Below are 19,007 nucleotides of genomic sequence, written 5' to 3'. Positions count from 1 at the left end.
AGTCCTTTGCTGTTTCCAGGTTGGCCTTATGGGCCAGATCTGGCCCCCGGGCCTTGAGTTTGACACCCCTGATGTAGAGGAATGACCTTGACAGCAATATGCAAGAACTGTTACTTAGGCAAAGACAGCTGAAACATTATTCACCCAATATTGTGTAAAGCACAACAATATTTGGAAATGGCTCAGGCAAACATTCTTCTGATTCACTGGAGTATAAGAACGAGGGACAGCCCAATCTGATTTGCAACATTCTCTTATTATAGCATAGCTCAATAAAGTATAGTTCTAATCTTTGTGTGGAGATCATTTTCTGGTCTACCTGGTAACCAGTTTGGTATAGCGGTTAAGGCCCCAGGCTAAATATCGGGAGACTATGAGGTCTAGTCTCACCTTGTGCGTGAAGCTAGCTGGGTGACCTTGGCCAATCCCTCTCTCTCAGTCCTATGAAAAAGAAGGCAATGACCAAAGCATTTCCAAGAAAACTGTAGAAACTTGTTTAGGCAGTTGTCAGGAGTCAAGATTGACTTTAAGGCAACAGACAGAAACTACCTAGTACACGGGTGTCAAACTCGCGGCGTCACATTGCTGTCACGTGACATATCGTGACATTTTCTCCCTTCACAGAGCTGGGGTGGGCGTGGCTTGCGCGTGACACATCCGGCCTGTGGGCCACCAGTTTGACACCCCTGACCTAGTAGGACTGACAGTTGAAGGAACTAATGGTGCTCCCTGCGTTTTTCAAAGGCTGCTGTTCTAGAATTCTGTGTCTTTTTATACCACTTGAGGGTTTCATGGCCTGAACTGCTGATCCAAAGTCTACAATTAGAGACAAACTGTATTAGTGGTGGTGCATCACAAATTATACAAGCTTGTTTTGAATATATAAAGGATAGCATTTCCAAATCTTACTACTATTCATTGGAAAAGATAAGTTATAGGTGCAGAAAAGAAACAAAAATTTTAAAAAATGTGGTGATGAAATCTCAGCTCTCAGGGAACTTACAAGAAATTGTCTTTCCTTAAAAACATATTTTTTTTAGCAAGTGTTCCAATTTAATCTCAAATCTTAATAGCCAGTATCTATACATTTTCTTCTTTTTTTTCCCTCCTGTCTTTGCAGAAGCCATTTTGTAAAATCAAATTACTTCCTTCTGCCTTCAGTTAATATTCCCTGAGGAAGGCACCACGAGTAGTGATACTTGCTCATATTTTAGAGATTTGTAGCAGACTACTGAGTGGTTAGTTGATTACAGGTCTTTGTTTGTAAATAGGCTTTAAAGAGTGAATTAACAGGATCCAATCAGTTGGATCTTGAAACATTATCCCCGGATGCTAGTGAATTAACAATTACATGAAATGGTGACTATTTAATGAGCCTTGGTGGCGCAGTAGTTAGAATGCAGCACCGCAGGCTACTTCTGCTGACTGCCGGATGCCTGCAGTTTGGCAGTTCGAATCTCACCAGGCTCAAGGTTGACTCAGCTTTCCATCCTTCCATGATCGGTAAAATGAGGACCCAGATTTTTGCGGGCAATGCACTGACTCTGTAAACCATTTAGAGAGGGCTGCAAAGCACTGTGAAGTGGTATATAAATCCAAGTGCTATTGCTATTGTGGAATTTATTTAAAAATATATATTTCATTAATATGACTTATACATACTTTTGAAAGAGGAAGGAAAGTGTGAGTACTGTTACAATTTGAGGGCATTCCTTATATTAAGTTTGCGGGACTGGTTTACAAATTGAAAACAACTTTTTATTACTTGTTTTTTTTTAGATTGAAGCACTTCCTGACGAATTATTCCAGTGCAAAAAACTACAGCACCTTCTTCTGGGACATAACAGCCTAATGTACTTGTCCCCTCGAGTTGCAGAGCTTTCCAACCTTGTTCATCTGGAGCTCAAAGGAAACTATCTGGAGTTACTTCCTGCTGAGCTAGAGGAATGCAATTCTCTGAAACGGAGTTGTCTAATTGTAGAAGAATGCGTGTTGAAAACACTTCCCCTTCGAGTAACAGAGCATATACAGATATGCTTGGACAAAGTTTGAGATTGAGAAAAGTTATGTGCATGTGGGCAAAATCACGGTTCAAAGAAACTTATAGACGAAAGAAGAGAAATACAGGTCTGCCCATTGACTTCAGTTTCCTGATAATAAATCATCATTAAAATCCTAAGCAGAAATATAGACCTGGCAAGTAACTACATGCATTTCATTCAAACCTGAAATTAATGTGCAGAAAATTAAGTGGTTGGTGTAATCAGTACTTAAGTGGCCAAGTTTGAATAACATCATTCAGGTCTAGAAAAGTTTTTTTTTTCTTTTCCTTAAATGGAAGTTTTTAAATTGTTGTAAGGACCAACTAATACATTTTTTTCATATCTTTTACTGTTGGCACATATATAGAGGGAAGGAGAGACTATTAGTGAAAGCTTCCCTATATAAAATCTGTTTCAGAACTGAAGGTTCACTTTTGGTTTTGAAATATAGGAGTGCTTCCCAACATAGGCATAATGAAAGGCCTGACAATTGGGATGCTATGAACTATGTCCAGATTATGGTAACCAAAGTTCAGGCAATCCAGAGTCTCAATAATCTTTGCTGCTTTAACACTGGAGTTAATTATGTATACCTAAAGGAAAACAACTGGACCTGATACAAAAGGTAAAATCAAATCTTAGAGAACTATGCAAGTGGTAAAACTCAACATGTCACTTTTTTTTTTTACTATACTAATATAATGCTTTCATTAAAAGGAAAAAGGCTAGCGCTTTAATTTTGAGCAACAGTAGATATGTAATATGCAATATAGAGGGTCTCCTTTCTTTTAAAAACCTGGCGATTTTTTTTTCTCCCCAATTTTCTTGCCCATCATACTAAAGATTTTAAAGATGTCCCTCTACAGTTACAAGTAATTGTAGAAATAGCATTTTAAGCACTTAAGAATATAGAGTGTATGAAAAGCAAAATATTTAATGAAAAGCACATGAATGCACAAAACTTATATATTTCTCTCTTGTTCACAAATGTCCTTTGAAAAACTAACATAAGGAGGAACTTTCCTATAGCTTCATACTTTATTTTCACTAAAACAGGAGTAAGATTATTTACACCTGTAAAGCTGACTCCTAACTAATATTTTCTAACAGAGTTCTACTTTAAAGAACCAGGAGAATTTCTGTGATAGTATATTGAGTAGCAAAGGAAGACAAGAGGAAAAATGATGAAAACTGATCCCTTTAACACAGTGTTTTTCCTCTTTAGCAAATTGAAGGTGAGTGGACTTCAATTCCCAGAATTTTCAGCAATGGCTACGCTGGCTATGCAATTCTGAGAGTTGAAGTCCATGTGCCTGGAAATTGCAAAGGTTGGGAAACTCTGGTTTAACAGAAACCTCTGTTAGGCTGAAGTGTTTTTCTCTGAATGGAAGAGCAATTTCTGTCCACAGCAGGAAACTTGGGATTCAGTCCGTGATTATTTTGATGCATTTCAGTCTCATTTGGGCACATCATCTTTATCGTGGCTGTGGTGCTCTATGTGTGGGGACTTGGTGGGGGGAGGGATTTTGGCTTCTGTTGTAAAAAATACAGTAACTTGATCGCATGCTCTCAGAGAAAATGAATCTTTTACTTATGTATGATATAGTTTTATAATCCACTATCTTCATCATGTGCCCAATTTTGTGGTTGCGTTGAATGAGATACTGGAAATGTTGGGGTTTTTTAAATATAAATTTTTGATTGCTTCTTTAAATGCAGCAAACTTGTTTTAATGATGCCATAAATTTGAGTTGTTTATGAAGTGAAACTTTCTCAATGTTCATGTTATGTCCATCTGAAGAATTACATTCCAAAGAACTTTCAGAGTAACTCTCAGGGAACACACACGTGTTGTTGTTTCATGGGTTTGATGCAACTCACATTTCCCCGGCTTTTTTAGTTAAAGGTACAATTTATTATACAGGTATCTTTTTTCCAGTAATTTTGTTAAGGACACTAAAAGATGATACGATGTTAAAAAAGTAAAGAAAGGAAAAAGTGCAAGAAAATGAAAAAAAGCAAGAAGCATCCCCCTTTTTAACAAAGCCTCTTTCTACCCTCATCACAAGCATATAAACAGTTTCATAAACACCTCTTCTTCTCTTAAATTAACAAAACTCTTCATCCCATAGCCCAGCTTAGTAATAGACAAATCAAATAAGTAATGTCTATTTAACCAACTTATCAGCGAAAGGTCCAAAAAGAACTATAAACTAGTCACATTAATTAACATATATAAAACTCAACGTTTCACATCTCAACCATTAGTTGTAAGGAAAACCATACATAAAAGCATAAAAAGGTCAAATTCCAATACAATATACATTTCTCCCATTCAAAATGCCAGCAATTCCAGAGAAAACTACCCCAAATAGCAACATCATTATATGCATATATAGATGCTAACTATCCTATACCACTTTGGAACAAATCATATCAATCTTTTGGGAGCTAACAATAGACCTTATGCTCAGTGGTGGGTTGCTACTGGTTCACTCCAGTTCGGGTAAACAGGTAGCAGCGGCGGTGGGAGGCTCCACCCACCCACCCGGACATCAGCAAATATGATCTTCGCATGCGCAGAAGCTTCTGCGCATGTGCAGATGGGGCGCGGGCGTGAACCGGTAGCAAAGGTAAGTGAAATCCACCCCTGCTTCTGTTACCTTCCACCAGTCACAAGGTAGAATAGTTCATCTCCCATTTCTTGTCCCAGAGAGCATAGGCAACAAACGCTTTCAATGCCACCTGGCCCAAAGACCAGCAATACAACTTTCCCTCCATTCATCTCTTCCTGAAGCTAGTAGTCTCTTCCTGAGACTATTTGAAGCCTGAAAATATAACTGATTCACCCAAATAGGTAGTAAAAAAATGCTTTTAAAAAGTAAATAAAAAAGATTCCGATGATCGCACACCTCATCTGCTCACCCCCTCCCACGCGCGCTGTTCTACTTACCTTCCCATGTCTCCTTTTGGTGTGCACTGTGTGCGCGCACACCTTGCATTTGGTACGTGGTGCGCACTGCACATGCGCCTACACAACACACATTTGGTACACAGAGCGCATGTGCAGCCACCGCAATTCAGATTTCACCACTGACTGCAAGTTGTACTAATATATATACTAATAAACAGAGCAAAGGGAATGACCTGCTGCCCTGTGGAATGACCAGAAAGAGAGGATAAAACCCAGAGCTGTATAACAGGTAGAGAAAGAGGCTCAGAAGGGACCCTCCCCAGTTTTCAGGCGCTAAAAGAAAATTGTGAGAGAGTTGTACTTTCAGACTCACAACATTCTGTTAATGTAGCCTTACAATAAAATTGAAGTAGCTCATCTGGTCTGTTTTGCATCTGGTACACCTGGGAGGGCTGACATGTTGAGTGGAACTATCTTCCTGAGTATGATAAAATAACAAAATGATCCAAGAAATTCTTGAGATGGTCTGTTATTAAGACTATCAGTTATCCATAGGTATCTTTCAGGAGACTTCTACTAGAGCTAATACTTAGAAGCCTTCATTCATTCCCTGTTCAAACCCTTGCATGGGTTGTCCTCAGAAAACCAAATTTGGAAAGGAATGGAATTGGAAATACTCATAATAATACAGCCAGGCGGAATTCTGAAATAGATGCTAGATGAACCATCAAAATCTACCTAAATAAAACAGGACTTCACAACCTCAAACAACATCGTGGTTGACTTTCAACATTGATATTTCAGCCGCAAAAGCCTTCCTAATCTGATTTCCTATTGAATCGAGGCATACAACAAACTAGTCTGTGAGATTCAAGATAAGGCTGTCTCATGGGGATGGCACACTCCATAAGCACAGCTAACTCAGCCATCCTTGATACTAGTGACTCCCTGGCACATAAGGATAGAGAAGGAAGCATCTTTCAGCAGGAAACTACCCCACAAATAATAATATCCAGCAAGAACTAGGGGCCCTCCAGCTACTCAGATCCTGTAACTTTGGTATATGCCACTTTACATTACCCTAAATCAGGGATCTGCAAACTTGGCTCTTTTAAGACTTGTGGACTTCAACTCCCAGAGATTCTGGGAGTTGAAGTCCACAAGTCTGGGAGTTGAAGTCCACAAGTCTTAAAAGAGCCAAGTTTGCAGACCCCTGACCTAGGTCTACTATAGGAAAATACATTGGATTTGTCATGAAGGTCCTTCTTTTATTGTATAGATTGAGCATCCAGCCCACTCACGCACTTACAAAATCTGGAAGGAGTTTTAATATCTCTCCTGTATTCCTGACATTTCAAGCTTTGTTACATTGAGCCATATTTCTGGCTTGTAACTCCAGAACTGGAGAAAAGAATTGTCTCCTTCCATAAGAAGGAATTTCAGGCAGCCTTTGAGCCCTACCACTAGTACAAGTATGAGGAAAAATACTGTACTCACTTTAACCCACACTATCTCTGCTGTAGAAAATGGACCATCATGCACCATTCCATGTACCATTAAAAAAAGGTTTTGCTTGTTTGATTTAAGAAGAGTATCTTAGTATTGAAAGATGATGAATTGTATCTTGTGAACGTTTTCTAAGGTTATCATGAATCTGATGTTCCCTGTTTGAAATAAGCCTGTCTTTTTACATTATGTTTCACCAAAAATAGCTTTGAACATTCTCTCCATCCAGCTATTATCTTCTAAAGAAGCTTTATCCCATCTTGATGCCTTCCAAATGTTCTGGATTTCCATCTCCTGCCAACTACCATTAGCTGACAAGATAAAGATTTTGAGATCCAACACATTGGGAAGACAATGAATTAAGAGAAGAGTGAAATCGTGTTTTGAAATAAATAGAAGGAACAAATGTAAAGAGTTCCTTTTGCATTCATAAAGAAATTGCGGTAGATAAGAAAATTTTTGAAAATAGCATTTCCTGACTTGGCGCTCACCTCATGTATTTGACTACAAATCACCAACACTCTTAATTGGTACATGCTGAACGATGGGAGTTGTATGATCACATTTAAAAATTACAAGCTTTCGGGATAAAATAGAAATTAATAATACTTCTGAAAATAAGACATTTTTTAAAAAGCTATAGACAAGATATCTAGAGATAAGTGCATGTAATAAAACTTCAAGCAAATTAGCATTTTAATATTTGTTGCAAAATATGGTTCACAAAAGGCAAGAAATTGAAAGGCTGGTAATTCTAGTCTTAACGGATGCCACAGTGTGCCTTCTGGATTTCTTTTGTGCCCCATTCCTCCAGTAGCAGAAGTGACCTATAAGTATTTTTAATATCCAGTCTGTTGCTTTCCATCATCACACTATTTATGTATTAGAAGGAAATTCTGCTGAGAGCAAATGAACTACTTGTTAAATTCTCCTTCATGATTGTAGGATAAATAAGCTTAAACCATATTTGTAGATAGCACTTATTTTATACTGTACACCATGGTGGTTCAGTAACTGTAATGCTGCTGGGCTGAGGGAGGGCTTTGAATATGATCTTGCATATGTTGACAGATTTGTTGAGAATAAAATTTGAATAAATAATGGATAAATGGATAAACATAAGTTATCTTGTCCATGTTTAATTTCTCAGTTCTATTTTTTTAATTTGTTAAAGGAGCAGGGGTTGTATACATTTATAAATATAGAACATTTTTATTAATTAGAAGCACTATCCGGGTTATAAGCACTCATATCTGCATTGTGGAACCACTAGATCCAAAGATTTTTCATCTTTGCTTCTGTTTGGATAGCACTGCCCCAAACACTTTCAGAGGGCAATCTAGGGATCCTTCTAGACCAGGGGTCTGCAAACTTGGGTCTTTTAAGACTTGTGGACTTCAACTCCCAGAGTTCCTCAGCCAGCAAAGCGGAATTCTGGGAGTTGAAGTCCACAAGTCTTAAAAGACCCAAGTTTGCAGACCCCTGTTCTAGACTTACCAGTTCCTCATCAAAGAATAGGTGGTCATGATTGTGCTGATTGTGCCCATTCCTGGATCAGAAGGACTTTCTTAGGGTTACTCATGCTTTAAGTCATCTCATGATTGATGACTAATGCACTCTACATAGAGCTGTCCTTGGTGACCACTCAAAAGCTTCATCTGGTCTAAAATGCAGTAGCATAGGTGGTTATGGGAATACTTCCTATGCTCATATAACACTGGGCATAAGATGCACATATCACTTGCAAGACTGGTAGGCAGGGGTGAAATCCAGCAGGTTCTGACAGGTTCTGGAGAACCGGTAGCGGAAATTTTGAGTAGTTCGGAGAACTAGCAAATACCGCCTCTGGCTGGCCGCAGAGTGGGGTGGGAATGGAGGTTTTGCAATATCCTTCCCCCAGGAGTGGGGAGGGAATGGGGATTTTGCAGTATCCTTCCCCTGCCACACCCACCAAGCCACACCATGCCCACCAAGCCACGCCCACAGAACAGGTAGTGAAAAAATTTGGATTTCACCACTGCTGGTTGGGTTAGCATGTTCTGGGGTCCCCTAATCCCCCCTTCCTCTCAATATCGCCATATCTGGCTCTGCCCCTCCCTTTCCTCAAATACCAAGTCCGATAATGGTGTGACCGTTGGACGATATTTTCTCCAGCCTTTTATATGTTTCTGTTGCGGTTTTATATTTTGAATGGCTTTTTAACGTGATTTTTGTGGAGTCTATTGTTATTGAAAAATATATGCTGCCCTGAGTCATGTGCTGAGGGGGGAAAGGGGAAAGGAAAGGAAAAACCAGTGCTTCATTTTATAAGTCAATTATTTATTTCAAGATTTTGTGAACGTCTACGCTTCTCTCTATTTCCATCTATTGGTATAACAATATTATTAAAATTATACTGTATTTTGTAGCACTTTAATTTCTAAGCCTTTGTTTGTGTTCATCTTAAACATTGCTGCACTGTTTTTGTCTTAATGTTCTCACTCAGGAAAAAGAAATTCAGATTTTAATACATGTAGAAAACCATATAGAGTTATTTTGTGCCTTTCAATGTTTTTGTCCCAAATATTGCATCTTAGCTTCTACCCCAAACTTAATAGTTGGAAAGTTGACAAAGAATTCTTGTTTCTTTTCTTTGTGATTTGTGTTACATTTTTTATTAAACTTTTTTCCAGTTTGGGCCTTAATAACCTATTAATTAGAATAGATATTAATTTTTCATTGATTGAAAAAGTAATACAGGAAAGGTGCAGACAATTTGCAATCATCCTTTTTCATCCTCCCAAAATCACTAATAAAATTTCAGTTGTTTTTTAAGTAGATAAATATGGAGTACTCATATTTATTGGTTGGGCGGGGAAATCCTGCATCACTTTCCTACCCACCGCACTTGTCACCTTGTAATTTTTTTTATTGCTCCTTAATTTAGATAATTGCAAAAGCTGAAAGATTTTGGATTAAGAGAGGAACTTTTCTTTACAGTACTTCAATCTCAGTGTAACCCTAACCCCAAATTATCCTAAACTCTTAGCATGTCTCTTAGGCTTACAAAAGACACTATCATAATATTCCGAAGCACCAATAATTGGATGATAATGGGTTGTCACATGAGATTTCCACTTGTTGATTCTGCCAAATTCAGCATATATTATTAATGTTGATTAAATCTACAGTCTTGTACTAAATTCTGTCCATCAGGGCTTGTCCAACCGATGGCCTGTGGGCCACATGAGGTCCTTGATAGCTAGTAATGTATCCCCACAAGATCATTTTCTTTAAAAAATGAAGTTTGTTATGTATATACAGTAACTATATTATATATTTTATATGCAGCCCAATGCAATTCTTCACTTAATGCAGAGCAGGCAGGCCAAAAGGTTAGACGCCCATGCTGAGAACAACGCTCAACAATTTTGAATAACTTTTCCCAAACAAGTCTGAATGTGATTAACCCTGAATTTATGTGAGCTAGAAAGAATATGAATGCTTCTATTGAGACAGAAAGGGCATAGAAACTTTAGAATTTCCCACCACCACCCCGCAATTCTTTATTGACTTTGAAAACTTGGATCTCTGAAGCTCTTTGATTACTTGATTGCCCTATGCAAAAATCTTAACACAAAATCATACGTTCTGTTAAAAAATGAAATATAAATAGATATTTCATCTGAAAACAGAGCTTAAATGATTTAACACCAAGTGCAAAGTGCAGAACTAAGTGACAACATGCAGGATGCAGGGATGAGATCCAGCAGGTTCTGACAGGTCCTGGAGAACCGGTAGCGGAAATTTTGAGTAGTTCGGAGAACTGGCAAATACCGCCTCTGGCTGGCCGCAGAGTGGGGTGGGAATGGAGGTTTTGCAATATCCTTCCCCCAGGAGTGGGGAGGGAATGGGGATTTTGCAGTATCCTTCCCCTGGAGTGGGGACGGAATGGAGATTTTGCAATATCCTTCCCCTGCCACGCCCACCAAGCCACACCACGCCCACCAAGCCACGCCCACAGAACTGGTAGTAAAAAAAAAATTGGATTTCACCACTGGCAGAATGCCTATGTCCCATATATTATTTTGTTAAAAGCCACTGTGAGTAATTCTTAATTATTTCTCTTCTTCCCTCTTCCAACTTCCTTTCCCACCAAAAACAAATCATTATGAGATAATGTTTATGTTGCTACAGATTGTTGCTATAAATATGTGGCAGGATTTACTATGCATTCCTTTACGTTGATTTTTTTTTAAAAAAACTGTTAATGGAACAATGTGGTCATTAATACAATAATTTTAAAATCTCCATCCATTAACAATATTTACATAATCTGTTTTGTAAAACATCTTTTCCAGGAAATGCATCATTTTTCATGTACATTGAAAATATGTTAAGCCTTTTAAATTTAAATCATCTACAATTCCTGTTTGTTGCCTTATGTCTGCTTTGGCTTAGATGTTTGTGGGTTTGTTTTTATTTGGGTTTTTAATGCATCGAATTATGCAAGCAACTATGCTATCAGAAAAATCATTTGTTTATGTTCAACCAGAAATGTTGAAATTCTGTCTAAATATTTGTTTTTCAGTTCTATTAAAATTGCTGTAGTGTAATGCAAGCTCATTTTTTCTTCCTTTTTTTCTCAGACAAGAGAAAAATGTATTTGAAGCAGCAATCATACGGAATCCTACTTCAATTTATATCCGTACATAATTTGCATAATTTGTATACATAAATACATTTAAAAGTGTCTACTGGCAAAAGACAATGAATGCCCATCAAATACTCAGTGATTATGCTTTTTCTTTTTTATTTATTTATCAAATTTATTGTCTGCCCATCTTATCACAGGGTAAATCTGAATGGTGGTATCACTCTTCCCTGACATATTTGCTTTAAGTATGTGTTATACTTTCGGCCAGGTAAAATGCACACTTATAAATAACAATAACAACAGAATAGAAAACTGTACCACTAAAAGGATGACAAGAGGTACCTCTTTGTATTATATGTGCAGATGTTCATGATCATTATTACACCCTCCTGCGCAGTGGTGGGATGCTGCCGGTTTAACAACCGGTTCAGTGAGCGCGCATCTGCTGAAAATGCGGCATTTAGAAGCTCAGCTGCTTACCTTCCAACAACGCACGGTAAGTAGAACAACTGGGGGGGGGGATCAGCTGTGCCGCACGATTGAGATCAGCTAGAAAGCAGGAAATAAAGGACAGGATAGGACGGTGGCGGGTGAGTGGGGCCAGCTGATTGTCAGAGCTACCGGTTCGCTCGAACTGGTGCAAACCAGCTGAATACCACTTCTGCTCCATATTTAAACTCATAAGAAAGCAACCAATTGCTCTTCTGAATTATGATTGTGTCTCAATTGTCTAACAGGCATGAAAAAAAATGTTTTTAAAATCCCAATTTTTCATTTGGGCTGCAATCATTTTCTTTTATTGGGCTTTCTTTAAAAAAATGTCTGTCCTGATTAGCTTTGGGGTCAGAGGACAAAATTTTAAAAACATGACAACATGGTGTGCCCAGACACCTTACGTTAGGAAGTTATGAAGGTTTAGAAATAATCCCTTATCACAGAAAGAAAGAGAAAACAGCAGATATGCTCACACCACCAACTAATCCTATCAGAGCCAAAATACAGGTAGTCTTTGACTTACAAAAATTGATTTAGTGACCAATGACTAGATCTCTCACTGCAGCATCCCCTCAGTCACACGATCAAAATGTGAGTGCTTGGCAATCAGTATGTATTTGCGACATGCTGGGGAGTTGCAGCATCCTGTGGTCATGTGACCACTATTTGTGACCTTCCCAACCACTTTCCAACAAGCAGTCAATGGGAGAGGCCAGATTCACTTAACAACCGCATGATTCACTTAACAACCACCTTACATAGCAATGGAAATTTAGGTCCCAATTTTGCTTGTAAGTTGAAGACAACCTGTATGTAAAGAAAAAAAAACCTAATAACATTTTGCAGCCAGAATAAGTGACCCTTTTCTTTGGGGAAAACATTATTTTTGTAAATCATAACAGCAGGATTTCCCCTGGAAATCATATTTCCTCTGCTGCAATAAATCAAACTTCACCCCTCCCCTCTCTAATTTCATGGCATCTGAAATCAGCTGAGTATAAAATTAAATAATTTTTGTAAGCCATGATAGCTTACATTAGTGTGCTTAAAATAATTAAGAGTATTTAAGCAAATTTAAAAAAATCCTCATTATGGTTTACAAGTATTCCGGCTTTTTTAATATTAAAGCCATCAAGTTTCAAATAACCAGTTCGTAGGGATGAAGCAACTATTTATTTTGACATTATAGTTCAATGTACAAAACTCCATTTGATATTTAGACTGGCATCAAAAGTTCCTGAATTAGTAGACAAGGTTTCTTGTTAGTAGTTTTTTTTAAAAGTGGTCAGAGCACAAGAAAAGATTGTGAAAAGCCTCCATCCCCAAGAATGAAATATTTTGGGGGATATTAAAAGAGGCAGAATAGTATATTTCCCCAAAGGAGAATGGAGAAACATGTTCTTAAAGGCAGAAAGCAGCCTTAGTCTTTCTGCCATAGGAAAACAGCCTCAAGCAGAAAAGACTGGTCTTTTGGAATGGAGATTTTTTATCCATTCAGAAAGACTGGGCCAATCTATTCATAAACAAAACACCTTCAGCCATAGGTCCCAACAGAAGGCTGAAGCTGAGGGGATTTTTAAAAATAGAAAAACAAAGACTCCTAAAAATTTACGTTCCCCCACCCAAATTCTAAGGACAGGACTTGACCTTTAGGACATAATAGGATTTACCCACCACCATTAGGATAAGCAAAAAACACAAGGCTCACTACATTGCACAACCCCCTGAAGCATCTCAATCACCAGAACCCTATAAAAAAACCACCTACTCACCCAGCCAATTGGTCAGCCACCCCAAAAACATGCTGATGTCACTGAAGTTTCTGGCACCCAAATAAATACAGACCTCCTTTCCATGTGGTCTGCCTCCATTTTATTTTCAGCGTCTTTCTCCCGGCTTGGAACTGGACTGGATTTTTCTTCCAACAAGATTAAATTTATTTTGGTTGAGGATGTACATCCCTCTCAAATGTCCAAATCCCCAGGTCTGGCAAACACAGAAGCAAAAACCCTCTGGAACCATTGGATACAGGTTTATTCAAGCCTGAGTCCTGGCACAAATTGAATAGGTAGCAGTCCGTTGCAAAAGTGGTAGCTCCCAGCACTCTTTATAGGTGGGACCACGTCCCTGAGCCCTACCCACTCAACCACCATCCGGCATTGGCATCCAAACCGGTAGAGGTTTGATAGTCCCCATATATTTACGGTTATACAATTGTATATGGCAGTGATGGCTAACCTTTTTGCCATCGTGTGCCAGGAGGCGGGGGGATCATGCGCGCATGTGCCCACACCCATAATTCTATGTGCCCTGCCCCCACGCATGCGCATGCGACCCCCCCCTCCCCCCAGTCCTGACACGCAATGGCCGGGTAGACCCATTTCCTTTCCCACACCCCCAGGCCCTCTGGAGGCAGGAAACAGCCTGTTTCCCTACTTCTAGTGGGCCCAGAAGGCCAGAAAATCAGCTGGCTGGTGCACACATATGTGCTGGAGCTGAGTTCGCATGCCCACTGATATGGCTACGTGTGGCACCTATGGCACGCGTGCCATGGGTTCGCCATCACGGGTATATGGCATTCTAAATCAAATAGTTGTGCACAACTAAGAAGCATATTGTACATTTTAAAAACTGAAATATAATTATGGCTAAGGAAACATACATTCAAACCCACATACTTGTTGTGTCTGCGCCCCCTGAGCCAGACCTCCTGCCAGAACGTGAGGGGGAAGGGCTGTCAGGACTTACCTCGGGAGCACCGGCTTCCCTGGCTCAGCTCCAGGAGCCAGAGGCAGGCCAGGTGGAAGAGATAACGAGGCCTCCGTCCCCTGACTCTTCCCCCCCAGGCCACGCCTTCAGACCCAGCTGATGGCAATCAGGCTTGGTTGGACCCTAGGTTTCGTAGGCAGGAGAGGAGGGAACAACAGAAGCAGGGGTGGGGCAGGCCTAGGAAGTGCTGAGTCATGGAGCCACACCCCACAGGATATAAAGGCAGCGAGAGCTGTTGTTTCTCTTCGTAGCAGGCAAATCAACTAAGTAACTAAGAGCTGAAGTTTGTTCCTGGGTGACTCATCGGCATCGAGGGAGATAACAGAGACACTTGGCAGATGCTTGCTATTTTGCTGCCAGAGCTGATAGTGCCGGCTAATAAAGCCATCACTCGGACAGAGGCGAAGGAGGACAGAACGATACTAATGTTTGCAGTTTCAAGGTTTGTTCTAGAACATCTAGGGCACCTCTATGCATGTTTGAGGGGTCACAGAGAACCTAGATAAAGCCCTAAGTTTCTAAATATTTTTCTAAGCATCTGCAGTCCAAAAGAGCAGTGGTGAGGGATGCTGAGATTTCTAACTAGGGAACAACTGAAAATCCAGTGATTTTTACTGCACACACATATATGCACAGAGAAAGTCTGAGAAACAATTTGACTACTAAGCAGTGGAAGGAGCCCCATTTTGTTACACTTCTTAGGCAAGGATCCCTTATTTCTGCCTCTTACTTTCCTCCTCACCATTAATATGTCATTCCTCTGTGCTTAGTTCACATTACTAAGAGGACAAAGACTCCTCTTTCTCCTTCATCAGGAGGGAGGGAGAGGGAGAGGTGGGGAGGGGGAGAGGGAGATGTAAAGTTAGAAACTAAACTTTTGCTTGTCCTCTAGTTTATAGTAACCTGCTAATGCCAGTTCTTGAGTTTCTGGTGAAGCAAAGCAGATTCATAAAATACATTTTTTTTAAAAGAAACTGACCTGTGGTTTGCATACATATGTAGTATTTGTAAAATGTAGTTTTGAATACATTGTGTGCAAGAGCAAAGAGCAATCTGCACAGAAATTTTAACCAAGAAAAAACAAAAAGTCCCCTGACCTTTGGCTGAACTTATTTTCTCATGCTCCTTTTTATGTACCAGGCTATAACACTGGAGTTCTTCAAAAAATTATGTCCTTGCACTGTTGTTTTTAAACTGAAAAATGGAATAAAATCAGTGTGTTCTGCACTAGAATATTTTGAAGAGAAAAAAAAAAGGCTAGGCCAAAAGATTATTCATAATGTGAGGAAAAATATTTAGTTTACCCTAACAGGTGCTTCAAATAGTGACCATATGGAAAAGGGCAGGGGGTGGGCTCGCCTTTCCTGGGGATGTTTAAAGAAAGGGTGGATAACCATCTGGTATTGGATAGTTACACTGTTTTTTAAGGGAGGTAACGATCTCCAAAATCCTTTCCAATCATTACAAGATTCTACCTCCCTCCTCAGCAGTTCAAACATCAGCAGCAGCACCCTTCAACCTTCACTCAATGGCAGAATTTTCGATCAGGGAATTGGCATTGATTGAGGAAGGGAAAAATTGGTGTCAAACTACTTTCTCCAAGTTCAGAGTCTCAAGGGTCCAATGATTGCAAACTTAATATAAGATTATCACATTCATACACTGGCATCTGCCAGATATGGCTCCTTTATTATTTATACAGATAAAAAGCTCTGCTGATGCCCTACTGAACACTATCTGGCAATTTAGTCAAGAGAAACTGCCCTCTTGAAACCATGATTTAGCAAGATATGTGCTGAACTAACCATTGGGCCAGAGGTTGTGCAAAACCGTGTTTATTTTAGCAATAATTTGTTGAATAATCCTGAGTTGGCTGGGTTTACATTATACCCTAAGCTGTGAATTATGGTTTACAAATCACAAAGGCTACATTTAAGCAGTAGGATTAATCTGTTTATTTCTGTCTTAGCATGCTGTCTGAACCTAATCAATGTTAATTAATTTACGAACTAGTCTTTAATATCAAGCATATACAAAATATGAATGTAATGTATCTTTAAGAGTTTTGGAGGGAAAACTGAGCGGAAAAAAGCACGTTGCTGATTGGATGAAGCCTCTGGCTAAACTGTATATAAAGAGAGGGTTTTCCCAGCCAGCGCTGCTGGGTTCACCATATAGTAAAGAGCTGTTGTCACTATCCTGGTCTCCTGCCTCGTTATTGCCCAAATCTAACACTGGCGACGAGGATGGGATCTCGAGGCTAGGAGCGCCAGGAAAAAAGCTGAAGTCACCAGGAAGACGCGAACCCAGCAAACAAGGGGCGGAAAGCAGCGATGTCCAGCTACACACCGCCAGCGCCATTCGACCCAGCTAAGGAAAAATGGGGGTCATACATGGCTCGTTTCGAGTGTTTCCTCGAGGCGAACGAACTCCAAGGAGTCTCAGACAACAGGAAGCGAGCGTATTTCCTGAGCCACTGCGGTCCAGAGGTTTTCGACACCGCAGAATCGTTGGCGGAGCCAACGCCGGTACAATCGGTGCCGTGGCAGACTCTACAGACCGTATTGAAAGCCCATTATGCACCAACGCCGTCCAAGTATGTGCAACGGTACGAATTCAGGGAGCGTAGGCAGCAAGAGGGCGAGTCCATCAGCGTATACATGGCAGCCCTGAGGAAAGCCACGAACCATTGCGAGTACCGAGACTTGGAAGAGGCATTGCTGGAGCAACTCATTCGTGGGGTCAGGGACATCCGTTTGCGACGGCGGCTGCTGTCCAAAAGCAACTTGACGCTGGCAAACGCCTTGGATGAAGCCAGGGCTCATGAGATGTCTACCCAAGCGGCGGAAACCCTACAAAAGCAGGTCGCACCAACGGCTGGTGCGAAATCAACCCCCGGCCACAATGAAGAGGTCCAGGCCGAGTCGGACGGTGAGGAGGAGGAAGGAGTCTTCCACACCGGGAGGCCGGAGAAAGAAGACCGGGGTGACTGCGCGAGTTGTGGAGGGCAACACCAACGACAACAATGCAAATTTAAGGATGCGACTTGTCGGCGGTGCGAAAGGAAGGGGCACATAGCACAGGCCTGTCGAGCACCCCAACCTTCCCGCCAAAAATTCAAACTGACCAACCAGAGCTGGAACGCGGCGGCCCGTGATTGGTCAATTCAAAAAGGCGCGTTGAATCAGACTGCCGTGAGAGTGGGTCACGCATCAACACGCCTAGAAAAAAATCTTTACGAAAACAAAGATTGAGGGGGTGCCGTGCCGATTGGAGGTGGACACCGGCTCAGCGATCACGATCATGTCCTGGGACACTCTCGTGAAAGCCTTACCCGCCCTCGCAAAGCGCAAGCTGAAACCACAGAACTTAAAGGTACAAGACTACCAAGGGAATCGCATCCCTGTTCGAGGGGTAACGTCCGTCCACGTCGTGTATGGACAATACAAGAAAACTCTGCCCATCACCATAGTCGATGGGAACCTGCCAAGCTTGTTGGGACTGGACTGGTTCCGAGCATTGGGCATGGGAGTGACTGGAATCTTCAGAAACGAAGTAAACCTCAAAGACGCACTCATGAAGGAATTTGGGGACGTTTTCAGAGACTGCCTGGGCAAGTACACGGGGACCCCTATTTCTTTTAACTTAGACCCACAAGTTGCCTCTATTCGTTTAAAGGCTAGGAGGGTCCCGTTCGCCCTAAAGCCCAGGATTGACCGGGAACTGGACAAGCTAGTAAACCAGGGAATTCTAGTGCCAGTTGACCATGCTAAGTGGGAGACCCCTATAGTCACCCCAGTCAAACCGGACGGGTCGGTCCGGATTTGCGCTGACTATAAGGCAACGCTTAACAAAGCGTTGCAAAAGAGTGCTTACCCGTCCGGTGGTACAGCACTTACTGCACTCAATGGGGCAAGGGCAGGTTTTGCCAAGCTAGACTTGGCCCAAGCCTATCAACAGCTGCCTGTAGATAGCAGCACAGCCAAGCGCAGACAATTGTGACTCACAGAGGGGCTTTTAAGTGTACCCGTTACAGTTTGGGGTTAGTGTGGCTCCAGGGTTATTTCAGAACCTAATGGAGCGGCTATTGCAGGACTACCAGGGTGGTACCATACTTTGACGATGTACTGGTATCCGCTGAGAATCTAGAGGAATTAGGGGTAAGGCTGCGAAAAGTTTTGGGCATTTTCCAGTCTGCCGGTCTCACAGTTAAACTGAACAAATGCCAGATCGGGGTTGAGTCTGTGGAATTCCTAGGCTACCGGATAGACAGGGAAGGATTCACCCACTGAAAGCAAGGTACGGGCCATCAGGAAGGCCCCGGTTCCAACGAACAAAACGGAGTTGCAGGCATTCTTAGGTCTGGTCAATTTCTACGCGGTATTTTTAAGAAATAAGGCAACAGTAGCCGAGCCGCTTCATAAATTACTAGCAAAGACGGCTGCATGGTCTTGGGGAAAGGCGGAAGCTAGGGCATTCCAAGGGGTAAAGAATCTCCTATCGAGTGATAGCCTCCTTATCCAATACAATGGCACGCTGCCATTAGTGTTAAGCTGCGATGCATCTCCCTATGGGGTGGGGGCTGTGCTCAGCCACAGGTTGCCAAATGGCACAGAAGCCCCTATTGCATATTACTCCCGAACCA

The 19,007-nt window shown here is 41.1% G+C and overlaps 1 protein-coding gene across 6 annotated transcripts in view; it reads left to right on the top strand.

Moving 5' to 3' along the window:
• Positions 1 to 11,062, top strand: part of LRRC8B (leucine rich repeat containing 8 VRAC subunit B) — a 45,218-nt gene extending 34,156 nt beyond the window's left edge. For 4 of the 6 annotated variants that reach the window (XM_058176280.1, XM_058176284.1, XM_058176282.1 and 1 more), the window contains one exon: positions 1,780 to 11,062. In XM_058176280.1, coding sequence (XP_058032263.1) covers positions 1,780 to 2,052 — 273 coding nt within the window. In that variant the 3' untranslated portion in view covers positions 2,053 to 11,062. The remainder of the gene's footprint in view (positions 1 to 1,779) is intronic. The other 2 variants (XR_009154320.1, XR_009154319.1) reach the window with 2 other exon arrangements.
• Positions 11,063 to 19,007: the final 7,945 nt, after the last annotated feature.

Source organism: Ahaetulla prasina, chromosome 3 (genome assembly GCF_028640845.1).
Source record: "Ahaetulla prasina isolate Xishuangbanna chromosome 3, ASM2864084v1, whole genome shotgun sequence".
Taxonomy (NCBI): domain Eukaryota; kingdom Metazoa; phylum Chordata; class Lepidosauria; order Squamata; family Colubridae; genus Ahaetulla; species Ahaetulla prasina.
The sequence above is the reverse complement of the archived record's forward strand: the minus strand, read 5'-3'. Positions and strand labels throughout refer to the sequence as shown.